The sequence below is a fragment of the Acanthopagrus latus genome, chromosome 12 (genome assembly GCF_904848185.1).
Source record: "Acanthopagrus latus isolate v.2019 chromosome 12, fAcaLat1.1, whole genome shotgun sequence".
Taxonomy (NCBI): Eukaryota; Metazoa; Chordata; class Actinopteri; order Spariformes; family Sparidae; genus Acanthopagrus; species Acanthopagrus latus.
The window spans coordinates 19,508,060-19,530,986 of record NC_051050.1 but is presented as its reverse complement, the minus strand read 5'-3'; the positions used below and the strand labels follow the sequence as shown (position 1 = coordinate 19,530,986).

Below are 22,927 nucleotides of genomic sequence, written 5' to 3'. Positions count from 1 at the left end.
TGCCCCTTAAATGGAGAGAATGCAGTGCAGTGCCATATAGCCACACATGCTACAATAGGGCTTGTAGCTGTTTCACATGAATCACAAATTATATTTTACGCCACTGTCTGTGTGTTGCTGTTGGAGCATAGACAGCAGCACGTGTACGATTTCATGCAGGCCTGAGCACAGGCTGTGCAGAAAGTCCTGTTACTGGACACTCACCCTGGGTGGTTATGTTACGCTGCTACTGGACGTCTGCCAGCAGAGCACACCAACATCATCCTCCTCCATTTAGACCTGACTGCAAGCTAAGGACAGCTGAATGGACCATGAGAATGTAAGACTGTAGAGATACGCCAGTATATCAGCAGGGACGTAAATGATTATGTTTTGCTGTAATGCAATATATATTTACTTAATACTGCTTCAAATACTGCTTAAAAATGTGCTTTTACTATTTCAGTGCATGCCTCACTCTCTCAAATATATGTATTTACAATATTTACATTTAACTATCATAATCCAGTGTGTTTTTATAGGTTATTTAAATGTGGGACTATAAAACAAACTGTAACCATAGCCAGTATGTAAGTCTGTGTGTATCTGTTTATGTGTCAGAGCACAATGAACAAAACTGAGCCTATGTCAGGGAGTCAAAAATGGGTCAAAGTTTGTTTTCATGGTCTAATATAACCATGTCGTGGCAGTAAATGCATTCTGAAGGCTTAAACAAGAGTGCCTTGTAGTTTTCTTTTGTCTAAATATGTCTTTGTCTCATAGGAGCTGTCGGTCATCATACTTTTAGCCGGAATCTCCATTTCACAAGCACAGATATACAAAAAACTTTCCAGTTTTATTCCTTTCTACAGCATGTTCTGATGATTTTAATAGAGGGTTATATTTATACATTATTCATTGTCTGATTTATACAACATTTTATTCCCCAAAACATGGGAATATGGGCTGTTGGCTGTATTTTCCTGATATGCTCAGTATAAAAAGAAATATTCCAAATTTCCTCTGTAAAAACCTTTCACTCTAATATGGGAAAAGAAAGAAACAAACGTTGCTTCAAACAAAGTTCACATTGATTTGTGTGCGGGAAATGTATGCAATTTAGTGCATTTGTATTCGAAAAATGTCTCATTTGGATATACAAACATGACATTTTCAGGAAACTTGAAATACAAAGAATAATTGTGTTAATGTAAGTAATTAACTGAGGATGTTTTGTGATGATATCTATCTAAGTCTTTGCCCTGTAGTGACTTCCCTACTAACTATTTACCACTAGGTGGCACTATATTATTTCTTGTGAGTAGAACACAACTGACAGATCACTCTGGCCACACAACCAGCAGCAGGTAGAAACAGATTTTGGTAAATGATCAAAACACATACACATTATATTATTACCAGACTAGTGTGTTCAGTAAAACAAATATATTGATGAAGGTTCTCAGTCCTCCAGGTGAAGGTAATTCTAAGTGCTGTATCATAGGTAACTGGACTTGTTTCAGCTTCTTGGAGATGTTTCACCTCTCATCCAAGTGAGATTAACTAACTGGAGGGGAGTTGCGGGCTTTTAAAACCTGTGTTACAGAGTCGCTAAGGACACGTGTGCTCTGAGTTTCAGAGTCATGAGAGCCACTTGTGGGTTGTTGACCTAATTGTCCTATGATATAGCATTTAGCATTTCAAATGTAGTATGTGTCCAAAAATACCAGCGGTCAGTCCATTTGTTTTCTTTTTGCCGTTCAGGCAGTGGACTAAATCTCCATACATACATGCCTGCAAGTGTATACTTCATTTGCCTTGAAGTTAATTGTAATAAGAAGTAGGTTTGCAATCATTTGTTTGAACACGTGACTGAAAAGGAAAATAAACAGTTTTAATCAGCCATAAACACTCACAACCATTAACATCTCATATTTACAATCATCATCGAACTGAGAACTTTTACATCACTCCAGTCACCTTTGAATAAATCCAGCCTCTAAGTCTAAGAGTCTCTAAGTGCTTCACAAAGCTGGATTTAATACACACAAAGTGATCCACACATCTGCATCTTGCCAACAAATGACCTGCACAACTAAAACAAGAGACAGATGTTTTAAAGGATAACTAACTAAGATCACTCAAAAATGAAAAAATCAGTCACGCTTATCCACATGCAGATGGAAAGTTGGCTTTGCACGAAACTTTTCTGAGAGCTTCACAGCAACACAGGGTTACACCATCCTCCGAAACGATGTGGACTCTTTCAAAATGTAAAAGAAGAAAAACAAAACAACAATGACTGACTTTTAATTGTTGAGTGAACTTGTCCTTTAAATGTGCAGGTGTTTTAAACGACTTTAGCCTTTTGTCTATTAAAGGAATATCTGCAAGACAGATCCGTAACGCAACAACAAACAGGAGAGCACGGACAATTACTGTCACTCGAGCAGCTGCAGAGGCCATTATGCTTTCCACTGCGTGAAAGTCGAAAGCAAACTCATCGTCTGTTATATTTTCTGATTCCACATTACCTCCTTAGTCACTGCAAAGGAGAGATGTGTAAGCCAGTGGTAATAATGTATGAATCAGTTACACACTACTTTATCTATTATGGTTATGTCCCATGCAAAACTTACTGTAACTATGTTCAATCATGGTCTGTGATCCTGATATATTTTACAGTGGTGGAATGTAACTAAGTATTAAGTACTGTACAACACTAATTTAGGATACCTGTACTCTACTTGAGTATTTCCATAGTATGGTACTTTAAGCTTCATTTCTAACTTCATTTCTTTAAGGACATTTTCCTGATATTTTTCCTAAAATAACATTTCCAATGCAGGACTTGGGGTTTTTTATATAAGTAAAAGATGTGACTACTTATTCCATCAGTGAGATTTTATCCGGCACCTTCTTGGTTAGACTGGTTTTGAATTCTCTGCCATAAGGTGACCATATATGGAGGACATTTAAGAACTTCGTCCCCCTGGGTGATGACTTGTACGCAGAACGAAGTCCCCACGTTTTCTGCGCTGAAGTGCTGCGTGACATCGTAAAGGAGGCCACAGTTCTCTGCGATTGCGGTGGGGCTGTTGTGTGCAGGCAGTGTGCTGGCAGTGGGGCCTGTGGTTTTGACCTCCAGCATCTCATGTCCAACTGTGGATGTATCCACTGGCACCACCACGTAGGCATGCTGGAAGCTCTCGCCAACGGTGCACTTGATCTCCGTAGACCAACAGGATTCCCCGAGGTCTCCTAGGGGTAGAAAATATCAACCGAAGGTCAGCAGATCATTTCATGTGCAACTTTGTAGTCTATGAGAGTCAGGCATTGATAAATTGATATAAGAGAACCACTTGGTAACACTTAAAAACAACCATTATATTAATAAATGGTAAATCTACAGTTAATTTAACTGGTTAATGAATATTTCAATGTTAACAAAAAAATTAAATGCTTCAAAAACTGTTTACTATAAAATTGCAGCAGATGTTTATAATACTTTGTAAATGGTTAATAAATACTGTATAGTTCATATTTAAACAAAAACAGGTCATTTTTAGAGGACATAGTGCACCAGATAGTCAAAGTGCCCCGTTACATTCACAAATATTTATTGTTAATTTCAAAGAAATCTCAGATATGTTGCTTGGTAATTATCGTCCTACCGTTCAATTTCAAGACCTGTAAAATTAAGTGTTGTCCATGTCATTGTTTGTTAAAGGTCAAATAACTTTAATACAACAATAAATGTACTATTTATTAATGAAAGTTATTATTATTACTTTTACTGATAATGACTCAACGTAAATACATAGATAGATAGATAGATAGATGGATAGATAGATAGATAGATAGATAGATAGATAGATAGATAGATAGATAGATAGATAGATAGAAGAATAAGCGTCCTGATTCCTTACAATGTCTTTTTTAAAGGTATTCTTTTATCCCTGTAAATCACATTTAATTGCCTTGTGTCTATGCTACTACTGGTTTAACCTTGCCTTGTTTGCAGTCAGGGCTCTGAGACTTTGGAATGACCTGCCAGTGGAGATAAGGGGTGCAAACTCAGCCTGGTCTTTAAAATCAATTGCATTTGGGTGTTTTAATTTGCTTGATGACATTCTGTTTGACTGTCTTTGTCTTTTCTGAGTTTTGTTGATATGCTTATTAGCTTGTTTCATGCACTTTGTGTTATATTTGGTCCTGTGCAGCACTTCGTAGCTGTGTTGTGAAAGGTTCTGTATAAATAAAGTTTATTATCATCATCATCATCATTATATGTGTTAATGGGGGGTGTTGTGCATATATAAGGTGATCCACAGTGCAGGCATTGCAAATGTAAGGTGATTAAAAAGTGCAAAATTGTGAAAACTGAATGATTATTTCGATAATAATATATAATATTAAATATATAAACATGCAGGAATGCAGATTGTGCATGAGGCTAACATAGGCAGTAACTGATTCCTGTTGATAGTAAAGAAAACACACAGTTATGTGATTTTGCAGCATCCTAGAATAAAAAATCATGTCACTGTGTGGCTCCTTACCTTCAGAGGAGTCTTTAAGCCTTATATTACGGTTGTCCTGAAGTTCCAGTTTTTTGATGTATGTCATCCCAGTGCACTCCATCAAACAGTCCGTCTGCTGTGTCACCTTGCTGGGGAGCAGCTGCAGCAGTTTCTCCTTCTCTGAACACACAATTGCCCCTGCAGCCAGCAGCAGAGGGGCCAGTATGCCAAAAGACACCCACACATTGAAATATCTTGACATCATGTCCAGCAGGCTATCAGAAAGACGTAAAACTGATCAGTTATTTTTTGCTACAAGGTCAGATCTTGCTGTCCTTTTATGGAGTTGCTGTTTTCATTGTAGTCCAGGATCAATATCTTACTCGCGCAGTTCATAAATGGAGATTCCACTTCAGCCAGGATAAAAGCCCTGAGTGTGCATGCAAAAATTTGGAAGACTTGTCAAAAGTGCGCATCACGTTGCTCTCTCCCCTACCAGCGCCTGTTTTCTGTGCTACATTGCCAAAATTTCTTCCTCTGCTATTTTCCTCCCTCCAGCGCGTAACCCATGTTCTATTTATTGAAGCCAATAACTACGGAAGCCCCTCCAGGAAGCCTGTGACACACCGGCCAGGTGCAATTATCTTTTAAATGCCTTTATTTTCAGATTTTGGGCGTTATGTGACCAAAGCAAAGACATTTATCTTGTGATAACGAACTAATTAATAACTTTAACTCAAAAAATCAAACTGCCGATCTCATGTGATAAAGAGACAATTTATTATGAGAACAGGACTTTCTATTATTCAAAAAGTCGACAATTACCTTCCCACGGCTCTGTGGGACTCTATGAACATTTTATGAACTTCTGCCATGCGAATATTTTACCTATCGATTTAATATGACGACGTTTGCATTATGACTGCTGTAAGGAATACGTGTCAAAATAATGCGGTGATGTAACGTTTGTTTCAACCCGGACCTTTTAGAGTGAGACACTTGTGAAGCGTAGATGGGTAAGTGTTTATTTTGACATGTATGTTATTCCTTCACATTCATATAAAAACAGCGTTAATCATCCTTTCTGTGTAGAGACAGGGCAATATTAAACAACAGGCTTACATACAGTAATATTCATGGTCATGGATAAACATACGCCTGTAAGGGCTTCCGTACTTATAGGCTTCCGTAGACATAATTTAGGCGGGAAATTCGACATCCCTGACGGCTGGCAAAAGGTATGTTTTTCACAAACTAATAGTCTTTGTTAAGTGTAGGTTGTTTTTTTTTTTTTTTATGTTTTATACTTCTGTTGACTTTAATCTAAAACAAATCTTTCAAGGAAGACATTCAAGTGAAAACAAGAAACAAATTCTCTTTGTTTCAATCAGCTTTATTCAAATGATTGTTAGCAAGAAATCAGTAAATTGGTACAAATGATTGAGCTGGTCATAAGCACAACAAAACCGTTTGCATTAAATCTGAATGTATTGATTAGTTAAGATGAGGTGATATACCACTCAAAAAGTAAGTTCACTTGTGAAAAATACCTTCTTGAAAAGTGAGTAGTGAGGTAATTTTGTGAAAAAAAGTGTTAAAGAAATTAAACAAATTCACAACTGAGAACTGTAACCATCATGAGAAATGATATATTAGGAAAACAATTCTGAGAACTCTGCAGTTAAAAAAAAGTAAACAGACACTGAAATTTTCTAAAGGCAAAAATCAGTTTCTTTGCTGTGAGCTGTATGAAAGTAAAACGTGAAATTGCCATTATTTGTTTTAAAGAAACAGTTCAACCCAAAATCAAAAATACATATACAAAAGTTTTGGAAAATAAGCTATTAGCCTCCGAGTTGTCTCCCTTCTCTTGAATATAATGGAACTACTTGAACTTGTGGTGCTGTAGGTGCCAACAAATTACATTTGAAAAGCTCAACAGTCTCTTGCCATGACCAGGCTACTCAAGATAACCCACAGATCTTGGTGTGAGCAGTTTCATGTAGGAACTCTTATTACTATTTTTATGTCTGTACCTAACTCTAAATCATTTACTGGCCAAAGTGAGACATCATTAAAATTATAAATAATAATAATAATAATAATAATAATAATAATAATAATAATAATAATAATAATAATAATAAAGCATGTCAAGAGAAAATATTTTGAATTTTCTTGATTTATTCTCTTCTTATATCCTTGCCCTTTATATAACAAATAAACAATTAGATGTCTGTTATTAAAGTTATATTTATAAGTTTGCAGGACAAGCTGGTTGAAACATGAAAATGGAGCAGGGCCAGTGGGCGTTGGTGGAAAAGCACGCTACAGATATTGTTCATGCAGAGAAACTGATACAAAGCTTGATAGCACGATTTCAAACCCTGTTACTCTCCTTGTGAAAAATGTTTAACCCTCAAAATAGCAAGTATTTACTTAAAGTATATAATTACAATGTAACTTATTCTACAATGATTTTTTTTTCTCAGTTTACCTTCTTTTCACATGTAAGAGAAGCCAGATTGGAAACAAGACAACTTGCCTGTGAGAGAATTTGGCTCGGGACAGTCTCACATTTTTGGAGGGAACACTGTGTAACAGCAGCTTTAAATAGCACTCTAGTTCATTTTAACTGGCTGTTTATCACACAAGTGTCAGTTGCACCTCATGTCCAGCTCTTTCTAGCCCTGGAGTTGAGTAGCATACTTGAATTTGCTGACAGAAATTAGTTTTTTAGTGCCTTTTCTTTTAAGCATAATGTTGGTAAATGTTAATCGAACACAAATGCAGATTGTAATTTGAGATCAGTAACATGTTAATCATCTAATTTGTTTCACAACAAAAATAATAGCTGATCAGTTTTATACAAATGTGTGCTGGCACTTGCATCTTTCACTTTGGTTCGAATAGACAGACAAGTATTCAAAGCTGAAGAGTCTCTGTTTTGGTTCCCACGCTTAGTTTTGCATACACAGTTGAAGGATCTAAGATAGAGCCAAAAACTAGAGGGAAATAGTCTACACAATTAACATAACATGTTTGTGAGAGAGGACAGACCTGTGTATATCAATGCTTTTGTGTTTGCGCCAGGTGGCTTACAGTTGTCACATACTGAGGATGATAAGTCAAGATGTTACTCCTCGCTGGGCAGCTGGATGTTGGAATGTCCACAGCCGCAGCTGCTGGTAAGCTGCACGGAGGAAATGACGACGGTGCTGAATTCATCCATGTAGATGACAGGCACTGATTTGTGGGAGGTGGGATTGCAACATGGCACCGGGACCTGATAAAGGACAAAGACAGGAGAAATCAGGCAAGGTAACACAGTTTGATATTCATAAGAAATTTAAATCTAGAGTAGTGGGCAATTTGCATCATTACACTACAGTACAATAGGCCACGTGGCCAACCAATAAGTTCCACGGGAAAAGTTTGGGCCCCCCTGGTCTTAGGTATAAAGTTTAGTTTATTTGGGAATTATTTAAATGAATACAAACTAGTTAATTTATTGACATTTCCAACTGAAAGCAGAAATAAAAATGCAAACATTTGTTGCATGCTTTGGTGGGGGTGTTATATTCAAGTGTAGATACACACAAAATAATATTAAAAAGTCCAATATGTAAGAATTGGTCATGTGACTATATGTACCCAGGGCTTTATATCACCAGGGTAACCACTGACTGCTGCTAACTGTAGCTTCCATGTGTGCAAATTCATTATATAGGTATATTTTAATTTTTACTTACTTCATATAAATAGAGAACTCCTTCACATTTAGTAAAAGTTGATTAAAGTAGAAAAAATTACCCTTTGTACCCACCCTCATCTTTACAAGTAATTTCACTAAGTTATGTGGTCTCATATGCACGCATCTCCTTTTTCCACGAAACAGTTAATTTCTGGCTGAACAACTCTGGGTATTGTATTGGCAGGAGAGCTCATCTATTGGCAGCTATTTCAGCTCCAGAATAGGCCAAAGTAAACTGCATGCTGTCTGAAGCAGAAAGACACTGGTGCACACTTTACTCCACTACATTTATTTCTCACATGTAGTTACTTGTTACTTTGCAGATTGAGAGATTTGACTAACAAAACATGTGATACCCAACAGTATCTATGATCCTGGTTACACATACATAGATTATAATCCACTGTACTGTTGACACTTTAATTTACTAATATTTCATTCAAGATTTTTACTTAATTAAGTACTTTTCATGCATCTGACAGAAGGAAGTTTTCAAATAGATGTCTATGCATTGTGGGAGAAATGTGCTATAGATGAATGTAAATGTAATTGTAATATAATACCTGTGAGTCCTGGACATTGATGTCGGATGATGGACGCTGCACCGTGTTTGCCTCGGGGTTGCAGGGTGCACACTGAATGACAGTGAGACTGGTAGGATGGATCACCCAACTGTCCCATCCCAGATCTGATGCACATAAGAATAGATTTTTACAACACATGTTTTCTTGTGCTTGTCAATATGCACCAACATACACATGCTTGCATACCACGCATGAAGATCTCAGAGGCCATGGAGCAGCATTTCAGGCTCGTTCTGTTTTCATCATCATGTGACACAGAGTAGCCGGAGACTGCTGGAACTGGAAGGACAGAATGAAATAAGAATTCTTTATGCTGTTGAATAATGAGGCTTAGTCTCCTGCTGGAAAAGAGTCGGATCCTCAGCAGTTTCCACATATTTTAGATTCTACTTACTTGTAGTGTCCTTGGCTATGTCGCTGTAGATCCTCGTCCATTGCTCTCTGACAGCATTCAGCCCACCAGCACGCAGCTGTGGCTCAACCTGCAGGCTGAGTGAGCTGAGGAGAGCCTTCTTGATGGACTCCAGTGATTCACCCTGACACCTGAACATCCCAGAGAACTCAATATATTACAAATGATAAAACAGAAACACATAGAAATTGAAGAAAAAAACTTTTAAAGATAATAATAAGTTATAATCAAGACATGAAGGTGCATTAGTAAGTAGCTGCTGTATTTGATAAATTAATTAATTAAGTATTTAATAATTAATGAATTGGAGGAGCACTTTACAGATGTTTGGCTACGATGTTGGGTGATGAAACACCTCAGCACAAACCAAATGGTCAAAGTGACCCTGAATCAAACGCACAGTTTCCCTTTAGCCTATGTGGAAATGTCTCAGCATGCATGCAAAACAGATTTCCCAATGTTATCTGATAGGCAAGTCTGGGTCACTGGGGTTATTTTAAAATGTTATAACCTCAGTGACCCAACGAGATGTTTCGTAGTTTGTTTGTTTATTTGCACATCCAAGCCAAAAAGGACAGATGTTAAAAATTATTGAATGCGCCAAAGTAGTGACATTTTGAGCAAACATGCTCTTCATTAGGTTATACTGAAACATCACTACTTTGGTGCATTAAATAATTTGGAGATTCAAGACATCTTTTTGTGTTTCCAATCTATTTTGTCAATCTTGAGAAAAATGGTTTCACATGTTCCCTGCACTCCCAACAAAAATAGAACGTTGCACCGGCACACAAAGTATTGAACAAACAAGTTTGATACTGACCTGTGATGTGAAATAGGAGAATTTGCAGAGGCTGCAGATTCTTGCTCTGAGGACTGCAAGACAAAAGCAGTCACCACTGAAACACCCAGAAGCATCATCATGACACTGAATGTGAGAGACATGGTGGATGAGTCAGACGATCAATCTATAGATCAGCTGGTTTAAAGTCAGGCTCGCGGTGGACGAAGGCTGCAATTGGTTCGGTGCGTCTGGTTGGACAAGGAGATAGGAGTGACCAGGCAGTGATGCTTCACTAGGTACTGTTTGTCAGGGCCTGGGAAACCTGGGTTTTTATCTTCCTGTACCGCCAGCGTGTCCTTGAGATACTTAACATTGTTGTCTTGTCCCTGTGAACGAGTACGAGGAGGATGATCCAGCAGAGAGAAAGACTATAGACTGAAGACAAACAGACAGGAATGAGACAAGGGAGGGAGATAAAACAAAGAGAACGTATATACACTGTAAAAAATCATTCAAGAATTTAAAGGAATATAATCTTTTCCCAGTTTTATTTGTTTTACTTTAATTGAACTTAAAATGTCTTCACTTCAGAACAAAATGCCTTAAATTTTTTGATTCCAAATGATGATTTGGATGACTATACGACAGAGTTCAGTCCACTCTGTAAGATAAGGTTGCAAATGACACATGCATCAGCACAGTAGCATATTTCTCAGCATGCATAGCTTGAAAGTTAAAAGTTTCAGCTTTTCAAGTTGTGAAATCTAAAAATTGACTATTCAAAGTGTGAATGTAAAGAAAGTAAATTTGTTGATAATATTCATCACATTGACTAAACAGCTGTTGATTCAACTTAAAGGTGTCATATGTAAGAAACGCTAACTGCTGCCAACTGTAGCTGCCTTTAACTAGTTAGCTCAGTTAGCCACACTGCTAGTTGTCCAATTGGAAGCTCAGAGTACCAGAGAAGTGTTTACACTGCTCACATGGGATATTGTGACCAGGACAGTCTGTGGCGAGTTGGTTACCAACATAATACATGAATTTCATAATGTAAAAACTTTTATTTCTTCACATTCTGTATTTATTTTTTTGTGAAGTTTTGCCTTTTTAACCAGAATTCTCACATTTTGCACCTTTGAGGCAGCAGTTGAACTTTTTAAGTTGAAACAACCCAGCATTATTTACAGTGCACAGAAGTTATGTAACATAATGACATACATATTGATCCAATTACTACAATTAGTTCCAGTGCTTGCAAAAAAACGGAAGGCATATAACAACCAATCCACAATTGAATCATGAAACATCAGCCAACCAGACTCGGCCAGACGGATTCTATTTGAGTGACCTACTTTGTGCGTATTTATTTTTATACAAGGCTTCTGCTGATTATAACAATATTCACCTGCAGTAATTGTTCAAGAATGGGAGGTTGTGGGAATAAAAATTGCACAAAGCAATCATGTTTACTACAGGTGATTGGCAACATTGATGCTTATGTGAGCCAACATATTTTTGAGGCACGCAAGGAATGGTAACTTCAAGACCTCCAATGAGTCTTAGCTGAGGCCTAAACTGGGTCACAGCAAAACTTTCCCATGTGGCCCAGAATAAACAGCATATCTGCAAAAAGAGAGTTGCCAGTGCAGCTGATATTTTGTATTGATACATGCCTAACTGATATATTTTCTTCACTCTTCTCTTTTTTATTCACGTTGTCTCCCCAATGTAGAGAACACATGCCACATGTTTGGTAAATAGTCATAGTTTCCTATCACGAGCCTGCGGTGTGGCTGCACAGTGTCCAGGCCATAGCTAAGCTCGACCAACGTGGCCTGTGGTGGGTAGGAAAAGCCTGCCTGATCTGAACTTGAGCGGTACTTTGTTAGCACAAAGCAATCATGTTTACTGCAGATGATGTTAATATGTGAGAGCCCAGAGCAAGTAAGCTTGGCAGCATTGATGCTTGTGTGAGCCAGCAAGTTTTGGAGGCAGGCAAGGAATGGTAACTTCAAGACGTCCCTTGAGTCTTCGCTGAGGCCTAAACTGGTTCATGGCAAAACTTTCCCATGTGGCCCAGAATAAACAGTGTATCTGCCGCAGTGGATATCAAACCATAATTAATCAACAGAGCCACAGAAATTCTTGGTACAAGCTGATACAAGACTTGCAATGTTTTCTTTTGCAGCAAATATGAAAAGAGGGGATGCTTCTGAAGTAAATATTTATTTCTCATTCCTGCAGATCTTATATCAGTGCTGCGGACCTCAGTGCAGGCATTAATCTGTTAGTGTACTGAATATCTGTCAGGGAACATTAACTTTGCAGAAGTGGCGTAAATAAAAAGAAGTGCTGGAAGTCACTTTGTCATTCACTCAAGTCACTAAGCTAAACTGGCAGAGAGATGCTGTGCATGGTAAATGTAAAGATAGCTTTTAGCTGTTCTGTCATGCTAAAACCAGTTTGTGTCCCCTACCCCAAGCAACTAAAAAAAGGATCAAGGTTTATTTAAAATAAAGGTCAGCACAATAGCACCACAAACTCTTACTTATTTTCCCTACATAAATCATATTCATTTTCTATATTTTTCCCTTGGTCATTCAGGTCTCCCCTCGGTGTCTCTATGCCCCCCCCAGTTTTAGGAACCACTGACCCAAGTTAACCTGGGTATTAAGAAATGCAACCCAAAGTAATCATGTGTCCTGCAGACACAGTTAATGTCGGAAAGCCCCCAGCAAGTAAACTTGGCAGCATTAACAGCTGTGTGAGACAGCCAGGGTCAGAATGCAAGAAAGGAATGGTAACTACAAATACTCTAATGAACACAGATTTGTGAAGCAACCCCACTTATCATCTCACGATCTCTTACTCTGTTAATTTAGATTAGGATTGTTCTTTATTTAAATATGATTTTGATAGTTTCATTAAATAGCAAAATCAAATTCTAAGTAAAGGCATACTAGGCAATAATCGTACATGATGTCCAATGGCATGGACAGATACATTTTCAGTCAAGATGTACCAGAAAAAAGTTAATAAAAATTGGACAAAAGTTTTTCTACCATCCTTTATCTTGTTGAAAAATATTGTTTTGACCTGCTTTCTAAAATATAACAGGAATACTTCTCTTTTTTATGGTTGATTCATTGTGTCCACTGCTTTAAAAATAACTTATTGCTTTAAAATCCTTTAAAAATAACTTATTTGGCAAAAACATCAAATCATTCATAACCCTAAAGCAATTGGTGTCCTGTCTATCTGGGTATCATTATACAAATATGTGACAGTAATTAGTAAAAAATGTGCAACAGGTCTCAACAACACCTTGAAGATCTCACTCTCAGGTATTTGATCATCAATATATCTCAACTTCTCAGTGCTGGAAGATTTAATAAATGACAGTAAATCAGTTTCATTGATTGAATAATTATTAGAGTAACTTTTATGGTATTCTAAATGATTCTTGCCTGTGTGGCCCTGCAGCTGATGCAGCATATTCCTTATGATTGATAGGCTTTCATTGTTGTTCAAAAGTTAAAGATTTTGGATGGGAGAAAATGGGCGGGATGGCAGAGGGGAAGAAGTTTTGTTAGCTAGATTAATACAACTTTGGTCTCGGTCTTTGGTCTTGGATATGGCTGATAATATTATCATCCATATTCTTTAGTAATGACGCACAAATACACACACATCTACAGTCACTGTGGGATACTGCAGCTTTTTACCTCCCATCATGCATGAATGAGCCAAGTCCTTGAGTATTGGACATCTCCCACAACTTCCTTGTTGTAGTGCCGATGGGAGTCTTGCCGCCAACAGCTGCTGCTGGCCACGAACACAAAGAGCCTTTATACACAGATGAAGGACAGTGGAGGATGCAAGATGCAGGTATTGCACAAGCAGACATCACAGAGTACACTTGAAATGTTTTTCAACACAAAAAATGAGGGGAGTTACGATTTCTTTGTAAAGACGTTCACTTGTCATCAATGTTCAATCTAATATGGATTAAATATGTTGCAGGATTTTGTAGCAAGATGCAGAGGCAACACTTAAGAAGGCACACAAACACATGAGTGGTTACTAAGTATTGAAAAATCCAGAATAACTACGATTTTAGGACTATATAGCTGATATAGTGGTGAATTAGAAGTAACTGGGAGATATTATATTAATGAATCATTAGGTAATTTTTTTGTTCATATTTATATAGGATTTGGCAAACTGACCACTTTCTTTATGAGTTGTTGCGGATTAACAATGAACCAGCCTCTGAATGACACAAACTAGTGACGACTCGTAAGTAATTATTATGGATGTAACTATATACAGAATTTTCCAAAGATACATAAAAAATGCTGCGATACTGTTGCAGGACTGTGACAATATCTACCAAACTATCACATGGTTATTTTGTTTGTAAAGCTCATGGGGAAGGAAACAGCAGAGGGTGCAGTCATACTCAGGAGGACAGAGTTGCTCTCATAAGATCCATCTTCCGCAGCCTCTGATTGGTTGGATTTGTTGGTGTTGGTTGTCAGAGTTTGAGTCAAACTGTTTACTCAAAAAAGCTCAAGAAATGTTTTCGTCATGTTTGAGTTGTAGTCAGAAAAGCCCGAATCAGAATCAGAAAAGCTTTATTGCCAAGTACGATTTTACACATACGAGGAATTTGTTGTGGTGATGTTGGTGCATGCATCAAATAACTATTAAGTGAAAATATAACAAATTAACAATATAAACTATTTAAAGAATAGAAAATATAACAAATTAACAATATAAACTATTTTAAAAAGTAGAAAATATAACTATATAATATAAATATATACGTACACAATCTGTTTTTTGGTAAAAGGAGCCGACCTCTTCACACGGACCGCCTCACTTGTTTTTTTTTGTGACCCTTGATTTAAGTGAAACATAATACTGAGTAGTTACAGATAAGAATCATTAGTTACTGACTACTGAACCATTACCAACGTTACACTGCCGTCTGAGTAGTTACAACTAAACTCGAATAATTACTAATTACTTAACCATTAGTTACTCTTTTTGTGCATCCTCAACTAAAATGAAATATTATACTGAGGATATTCGTTAATTATTCTTAAAATACTCTTCTAAGGACCCTCAAGTAAAGTGGAAACAGAAAACTGAACTAATGATTGTGAAATTATTGTAATTATTAATTAATAGACTCTGTAGTAGTTTTTAGTTGTGACTCAGCATTATATCTCACTTTACTTGACGATTCACAAATAGAGTAAGTAATTATTAACTAATTAGTCATTAATTGGATCTGTGTCACCTAACAAGTGAGTCAATTTAAAAGCATGTCGGTCAGTTAACTGTTAATGGAGGCCGAGAGAGAATACTGACGTTAATAGTTGAGTCACAACAATGACACAGATCTTGAGCTGAGGCCAACTATAACAACCTTTCAAAACAGTTGCTGCCCTTTATCAGAGCCTTTATCCGTTTATTCAGTGTAGATGCCAGCCGTAGTAAGGTTTAATCCTAATCCCCCTTCATCTTGTTTTGTTTAGGTAATCATGAGGCCTGTCCAAGACACTTGGCTCTGCTACTCAAAGACCTTTAGCCAGTGTGTGTTGGTGATGGCTCAGTGTGTGTAGCTGCAGAGAGGGGACATCCAATTACAACATTACAGCTACTGGCACCTGTGCTGCTGAGCCTGGGAAATGGAAACGTCAAGGAGATAGTGCACGCTTGTTCATATTTCTGCTTAAATTGTGACAGTGTGATGGGCAAGTTTGTGGAAAAAAAGGCCAAAGTTTCTGTAAACATGCAGAGGACGTGAGGGGAGGTGATGACGGAAAGGTAACGTGGCCAGGTAAGGTTCCTTTTGGCCAGTTGGATGCTTTGTTTTTATTTTCCAGTAATTCTAATTCATTTGTAGAATTATTTCTTGTTCTTGTTGATGTTGTTGATGATTTATTTACGAAAAAAATGAATACAGTAAGACATTTGCTAATTCCAAAATATGTAGTGAAACAAATAAAACAATAAGAAAATATGTTATACTATATGAAGAGGTTTATTATTGCATGATGCAAGATGCTCACATTAAAGTATCTTTGTCCTTGACAGTGAAAACAGCAAAGGGTCATGGGATGTGGCTTTGGAAAATCAGAACGACAGCTGAAGAAATGTGACAGGGGTGAGGCCTTTATCAAAATGCTTCTTGCAAATACTCAACCTTTGAAATTAATGTTTGTTTTATTTACAATGATTTAACATCTTCGCTATTATTGTTTGTCATTTCAGTGAGCATCTCAGTTCCAGGTGAATATACGTTTTATTCCATCACCTCTTTACAGCGTATATTCAAAACAATCAGTTAAAATGTCTAAAATTACAGTTTTTGATAACTTTTCCTATCTGCTATCATTTTTTATGCCCTCTGTAAAGCTGCCACTGGTAAGTCATCAGTGTAGATCTTACACTAGTGTATGAATATCATGGGAGAAGAGGATTACTTCAGCGTGTTGGTTATGATTAAAGCACTTCCTTCTCCTCTCTCAATCTTCAGCGATCAGAGCGGCTCTGCTGATCCAGCGCTGGTACCGTCAGTATGTTGCCCGGCTGGAGATTAGACGCAGGTGCACGTGGAACATCTTCCAGTCTATTGAATATGCAGGAGAGCAAGACCAAATCAAGGTGAGGTCACAAAATGTTAAAACATTTTAGGGAAAAGGTTTGTGCAGAACTCAAATCTAAAAGTGTGCCCTCTCCCACAGTGACAGCTAGCTTCTTTTAGCCAAGCTGATATCATTATGCTGGTCAGTCCCTCACTTTGGTTGAGACTAAAATATAATAATCAGTATCAACTTCTAGATTCATTGCCATTATTTGTTTTTAAACAAATATTCTTGGTCTTCAGTGGATAAATCGCACTAATGTTGGTGATCCCATGACATTTCCTCCATCACCACCACAAGGTTGACGTGTATGGTATAGAGTGACCTGTCTTCGCTAAAGTGAAGTTCGGGCAGCACTTTTCTGAGTCCAGCTAAGTCATACGTCTGTGGGGCCTGACGCAGTTAATTTAAGTTGAAGTTTTTCACCTGGACAGTAACACATAGCCTCTATACACATAACACACAGATAACAAACCCCAGCACTGAGCAGGGCATGTAGTCCCAAAACAGACAGTAGGTCCATCACTTCTCACTTATTTTTACACTATTTTACAAAGTGAAATAGGCTTTACTATATTGGAAGGGAAGCACAGTGCAGCTAGCACCACTGCCTCACAGCAACGAGGTTGTGGGTTTTGAAGCCTGGCTGGGGCAGGGCCTCTCTGTGAGAACTTTGCATGTTCTCCTCGTGCCTGCGCAGGTTTTCTCCAGGTACAATGGCTTTCTCCCATAGTCCAAAGACCATAGGTGTGCATCATGCTGTACCCCGCCACCTGCCCTACGTGTGGTCACATTATACCTGATAAACTTTGTCATGCTTGCAATGTCATTCTGAGCATATGTTAGCATGGTGAAATTAGCATTGAGCTCAAAGTACAGCTGTGTCTAGCTTGGCTGTGGTTATATTGTCTTTTTCATTAATGAAATTCTGCTTCTCTGTCCTGCAGCTCTACAATTTCTTTGGTTTCCTGATGGACCACTTCACCCCAGCCAGCTGTGAAAGTAAGACTCTGAACTTTTAATTCACCGGCTTGTAGGTTTCATTAGATAACCGGCAGTGAGATAATCTGAGCTCACCCGGTCTACTCCCTCCCGAGAGACATCATATGGCTTTCAACTGACAGACTGATCCACCTCCCTTTCCTTCCCTGTCTGCCTTTATGTAGGAAACCTTATATCTCACATCTTTCGTAAGAATGAAATCTGCTGGGACACAGAATGGGAGAGGTACTTTTGCTACAAGAGCATTGAGGTGCCCGATAGCTACAGCGGCCCCCACCTGACCTTCCCCATGACCTTCTGTGGGGTATCAAAGCTAGTGGAGGCTTTCAAGCACAAACAAGTAGGTACACAGATGCATAAACCACTCTTTTGACACAGAGAGCAGACAGGACGATACAAGTATCTGAAGATTGTCTTCGTCTTCTTTAGAGGTCAGTTTGTCATTCTTGTCTCTTTTCCCAGTAGCAGCTCCATGCACGCTATGTTCTTCAGCTTCTTGGAGAGACTTGGAAACTTCTAAGAATCCTTCCAAATATCAATCAAGTCTCTGTCTGCCACACAAAGGAGATTACCATCTGCGGTACAGCAGGCCTGTCCAGGACACATTTTACTCTATTTCCTTGCACATTGTAACATTCAGAGTGCACTCGTGATGCCACAAATATGAACACATCATTTATGTCTTTACAGGGGATTTACATGGTCATCTTGAAGATCTGCTGCTGATATTCTATAAGGTATACACACATGCAAATCATCATATTGTCAGACAGGAGATCATGTTAGGGTCTTTTTTATTTTTTACTTACTTTTAACTTAACCTGGCCAGAATGGTTTGCCTTCCTCGGAGAAACCGTATGTCTTCAACGGAGACTTTGTGGATCGTGGTAAAAACTCCTTAGAAATCCTGCTCATCCTGTTTGGGTTCCTGCTGGTTTATCCCAATGACGTCCATCTGAACAGGGGAAACCATGAGGACCACATTGTCAACCTGAGGTAATCAGCCTGCTCATGATAAGAGTACAGCGTTGGCATTGTATGTTTCTGTAAACCCTGGATACGTTAAATTTGTACGTTTCTCAGAATCAAGTCAACTTTTCTACCTTACCTGTATACATGTACATGAGCTGACTTTAATTTTCCGTGTCAGTGGTAAGAAAACTAATATTTTGACAAGACGCTGGGACAGTTTGACCAGGTTTGTTGTGACAGAACCAGTTAATATAACTTTTTTCCTAGTCCTAACCAAGTGTTTTTTAATCAGACCTGACCAGATCATAAGCACACTGTTGCCACAATATGGAATTGAACATTTAACATAGCAAAACATAGTTGCAACATATTGGTGATTTGCAGAAATATTCATTGCCATGATTAGTTAAAGGTGCATTATGTAGTCTTGGGGACAGAATTTTAATCAGAAGAGAAAGCTCTTCACCTTAAAAGACAATACAGTGTCATACTGTTTTATTTAGTTTTATTATCACATTAATAATGTCAATATTAAAATTCTGAGTTTGAATGTCTTCTCCAAAACTACATAGTGCCTATTTAAAGCTATGGAGTTAACTTCAGCTACATCTCTTGTCAAACTCACATTTATTGACTTGTTCTGCATGTTTTCTAAAGATTATTTTTTTAGTAAAGTTAGTGACAGTCACAATAGTGTAACCTACATCTGATGTGTGTACTAATCTGGATATTTAATGTGTGTTTTCTCCAGATATGGTTTCACTAAAGAAGTTTTGGGAAAATATAGGGTAGGTCCTGAGAAATTTGCTTTTGCATCAATGTTATATTGCTGACAGCCAAACTTCAGTGATGGAGGAAGTATTTGGATGCTTTATTTACAAAAAGCTTGTAAAATAAAAAGTATAAGTGCTATCATGCATGACAAAGTGGCATCAAATGACAGGTCAAATGAGTGCCAACCACATGTGCTTCTGTTTCCACCTCATTCAAGCCTACATGTGTAAAAACAACCTTCAGACTGTAACTTTTCTCAGTTCGCCTGACGTTAGTGACCATGGCTGTTCCTTTTGACTTCAGTGAGAATCCACATTTTTTGAGTAAAATCAGTTTGTCTGCAATCAGAACTTTGATACACTTGATCTGACTCCCAGCGTAGTGATTAAAATGTCTGAGTTATAGGATACTCTCTAACAAATCTCATGATAAGAACAAAACAAACAATAAATTGACCCTAATAAGGAATATTGTCCTAAAACCTGATACAGCGCATTCATCTGTGCCATCCACACATCAATGAACCACATATTCCTTCATCAGGATGAACACACCCACAGAAGTTTGAGTCAGTCCAACATATGCTGTCATGCCGGCTTAAGTACTCACAAGATTACCAGATGTGTATTCACAAACAGCTGAAAATACTGAAAATGGTGAAACTTTACTTGCAGATGCATGGCAAGAAGATCCTGAAGCTTCTCCAGAAGATTTTCAGCTGGCTGCCTCTGGCCACAGTGATCGATCACAAGGTGCTGATCGCACACGGTGGGATCTCTGACACAACAGACCTGGACACGATAGCCAGAATGGACAGACACAAAGTAAGAGAGTAGAAATGAATTTGGGGCATTTTACAGGCAACAAACCCAGAAACATTTTTCATGATCATGATCATTAAATTTAATTTGATCATTTATCTTTATTTATTTATTTTTTTTGCAGTATGTGTCAGCTCTCAGGCCTCCCAAGCCGACCCATCATGCAGTCAATGGCAGTAAGGCTCAGACGATGAACAACAGTAACGGGGAGGCCGTTGGTCAGCTGGAGGGCCGGCGTCGAGTGTATTCTCTGACCTACAACAGCTCAGCACCGGCTCACAGGCACAACCTCCCGCGCCGCTCGCTCCAGAACCCTCCGGTGAGCAGTCAACTCAGCTGGTCAGTGGAGGAGGAGCTGAAAAAGAGGCGCAGATTGGCTGGGTTTGACCAGTCCTACGGAGAACCGACAAGGTCCGACTCTGATTCAGACCCAGAGTCTGGAGAAACAACAGAAACGGATGAGCTTGAGTGGAAACAAGTAAGTGACGGAAGTAATATAGGATCTCAGGTGTTCAACACTGAGTCTGTATGAAATACGCACAGTTCAATATTTTGTGACTTTGGCCAAATAGATCGTGGACATGCTGTGGAGTGACCCAATGCCCCAAAATGGCTGCATACCCAACGAGGTGCGAGGTGGCGGCTGCTATTGGGGGCCCGACGTCACAGAGGAAGTGCTGGGAAGACACAACCTCCAGCTCCTCATCCGCTCCCATGAGTGCAAACAGGAAGGCTACGAGTTCTGTCACAACCGCATGGTGAGCACAAATGAGATGTAGACGAGGTAGATAGAGTTGAAAGCTTGATACTGTTCATGGAAGCAAAAACGTTTTGCTTTTGTATGGTGTCATCAAGAAGCGCTGGTGTCTGATGGTGGTAAGAATGTGACTGTCAACTATTTCTGTTGTGTCCAGGTGCTGACTATATTTTCAGCGTCTAACTACTATGAGGTGGGCAGCAACAGAGGAGCCTACATCAGGATGGGTCCTGACCTGGTCCCACATTTCATTCAGTATCAGGCCAGCAGGACATCCAGAGAGCTCACCCTCAGACAAAGGTACACATAACCCAGACTGCACAAAATTCAAGAAAACAATTCAGAAAACACTTTTATTTTTGTCCCAAGAACCCTTTCAGCTCAGATTTAAAGGACAAAATTGTGACCAGAAGGGTTTTTGATGACACAGATTGTGTAGACATTGAGACGAATTGAGTGGTAGTAAATAGTCTTATTTGTTTCCTTTTTGCTTTCTCAGTATCGGGTCGACAGAGAGATCAGCTTTACGAGCTCTGAGGGAGCAACTGTTTGTTCATAAGTCAGATCTCATCAGTGCCTTCCAGGAGTTTGATCCTAACAACACAGGTACTTTGCCAGAGCGACGATGAATTCAGATTTAGCACAACAGAAGATTAAGATCATCACCATCTAGTGGCAGATGTATGGAAACAGAAGTTCTGTATATTTCCGTTTGGGTCTCAGGGATGATCTCTCTGAGGCACTGGGCCAGCGCTATGGAGCGGGTGCTGAACCTGGGTCTGCCCTGGAGGGTGCTGCGCCCTCAGCTCGTCAGCAGCACCAAGTACGGCATGGTGGACTACCAGCAGTGGATACGGGAGCTCTCCATCACTGAGCCCAAACTAGAGGTCAGCCTTGTGCAGCCAGTGTCGGTGTGTGCTTCAGTTTGTTTCTGTCTTCCCCTCCCTCCCTCGGACACACACATTGACTTGTCTCTTCCATCTCAGATCTCTGATAACAGCATCCTGGAGACCATGTACAAAAACCACTCCAACCTGGAAACCATCTTCCGCATCATAGACACAGATCACTCAGGTCAGTAAGCAGCTTAGCCTCGCTCCCACGCACCGGCTTCATGTTTAGTTTTTAGCCACACTGTTGGCATGGCTTTATGGACGTTGGTTGATTTGTTGGCCAGTCCAAACTCAAAATATCTCAACAACTACAAGATGGTTTCAATTCAATTTTGTACAGACATTCACAACAGTCCTCTCAGGACTGTCTGTACTTAGGTTTGTGTTGTGTTGCATTTCTCTACAACAAAAGTGGGAGTAACACCTCTGCATCAACACAATTAAGGCATTTCTATAAATGTTTGACAAACTCTCAAAGTGTTATTCGTTAAAACACAACTTTGGAAAGTACAAATAAATCCTCCTGCTCTGTTTCCTTCTAGGTTTGATCTCTTTCGAAGAGTTTCGTCAGACCTGGAAACTCCTGAGTTCGCATCTTCAGGTGGAGATCAGCGACAAGGCCATCGCAGACCTGGCCCAGAGCATCGACTTCAACAAGGACGGCAGCATCGATATCAACGAGTTCATGGAGGCTTTCCGGCTGGTGGACCTCTCTTCACAGAACTGAGAGCCTAGAGCAGGAAGTGTAGCCGTCCCTGCTGATCTGCTGCTCAGACAGCACCAAGAACTGTCTCTAATATCTCTTCTGTTTCATCTTTGTGGGGTGATTGAGTGCATCATCGTTCATCCATATAAAAACTAGATCTTTTCTACCTCTTTGGTGTTTAGCTCTTCTTTTTTTATTACCTTTTTGTATTCAAGTTTATTTAAGAAGTTAGTGTATTTTAATGATTTGCGCATAGCTTAATGATGACCTATTTAGATGTGCATAATAAACATCAAAGACCTTT

The 22,927-nt window shown here is 38.9% G+C and overlaps 2 protein-coding genes across 2 annotated transcripts; one reads left to right on the top strand and one right to left on the bottom strand.

The window, feature by feature from the left end:
- Positions 1-5,874: 5,874 nt before the first annotated feature.
- Positions 5,875-10,348, bottom strand: gsdf (gonadal somatic cell derived factor). Its single transcript, XM_037117283.1, has 5 exons — positions 10,076-10,348; positions 9,235-9,383; positions 9,027-9,119; positions 8,820-8,944; positions 5,875-7,788 (listed from the first exon to the last, which is right to left on the bottom strand). The coding sequence occupies exons 1-5, from the start codon at positions 10,195-10,197 to the stop codon at positions 7,639-7,641; spliced, it is 639 nt and encodes a 212-aa protein (XP_036973178.1). The 5' UTR covers positions 10,198-10,348; the 3' UTR covers positions 5,875-7,638.
- On the top strand, positions 7,684-22,927 carry LOC119029999 (serine/threonine-protein phosphatase with EF-hands 2-like). Its single transcript, XM_037117282.1, has 21 exons — positions 7,684-7,823; positions 13,832-13,927; positions 15,586-15,890; positions 16,148-16,217; positions 16,325-16,342; positions 16,469-16,477; positions 16,590-16,717; positions 17,646-17,700; positions 17,865-18,040; positions 18,166-18,280; positions 18,391-18,437; positions 18,530-18,696; positions 19,424-19,460; positions 20,121-20,270; positions 20,392-20,745; positions 20,840-21,025; positions 21,182-21,324; positions 21,524-21,630; positions 21,748-21,911; positions 22,011-22,098; positions 22,460-22,927. Exons 4-21 carry the CDS (start codon positions 16,166-16,168, stop codon positions 22,642-22,644), a joined length of 2,181 nt encoding a protein of 726 aa, XP_036973177.1. The 5' UTR covers positions 7,684-7,823; positions 13,832-13,927; positions 15,586-15,890; positions 16,148-16,165; the 3' UTR covers positions 22,645-22,927.

Excerpts from the sequence above, each read along its gene's own strand:
- gsdf (XM_037117283.1), bottom strand. The coding sequence starts at position 10,197 with ATGTCTCTCACATTCAGTGTCATGATGATGCTTCTGGGTGTTTCAGTG. Across the intron at positions 9,384-10,075 it reads TCTCCTATTTCACATCACAG|GTGTCAGGGTGAATCACTGG; the intron begins GTCAGTATCAAA and ends TGGGATGTTCAG. Across the intron at positions 7,789-8,819 it reads TCAATGTCCAGGACTCACAG|GTCCCGGTGCCATGTTGCAA; the intron begins GTATTATATTAC and ends GTCCTTTATCAG.
- LOC119029999 (XM_037117282.1), top strand. The coding sequence starts at position 16,166 with ATGGGATGTGGCTTTGGAAAATCAGAACGACAGCTGAAGAAATGTGAC. Across the intron at positions 21,325-21,523 it reads GAGCTCACCCTCAGACAAAG|TATCGGGTCGACAGAGAGAT; the intron begins GTACACATAACC and ends TTGCTTTCTCAG. Across the intron at positions 21,631-21,747 it reads GTTTGATCCTAACAACACAG|GGATGATCTCTCTGAGGCAC; the intron begins GTACTTTGCCAG and ends TTTGGGTCTCAG.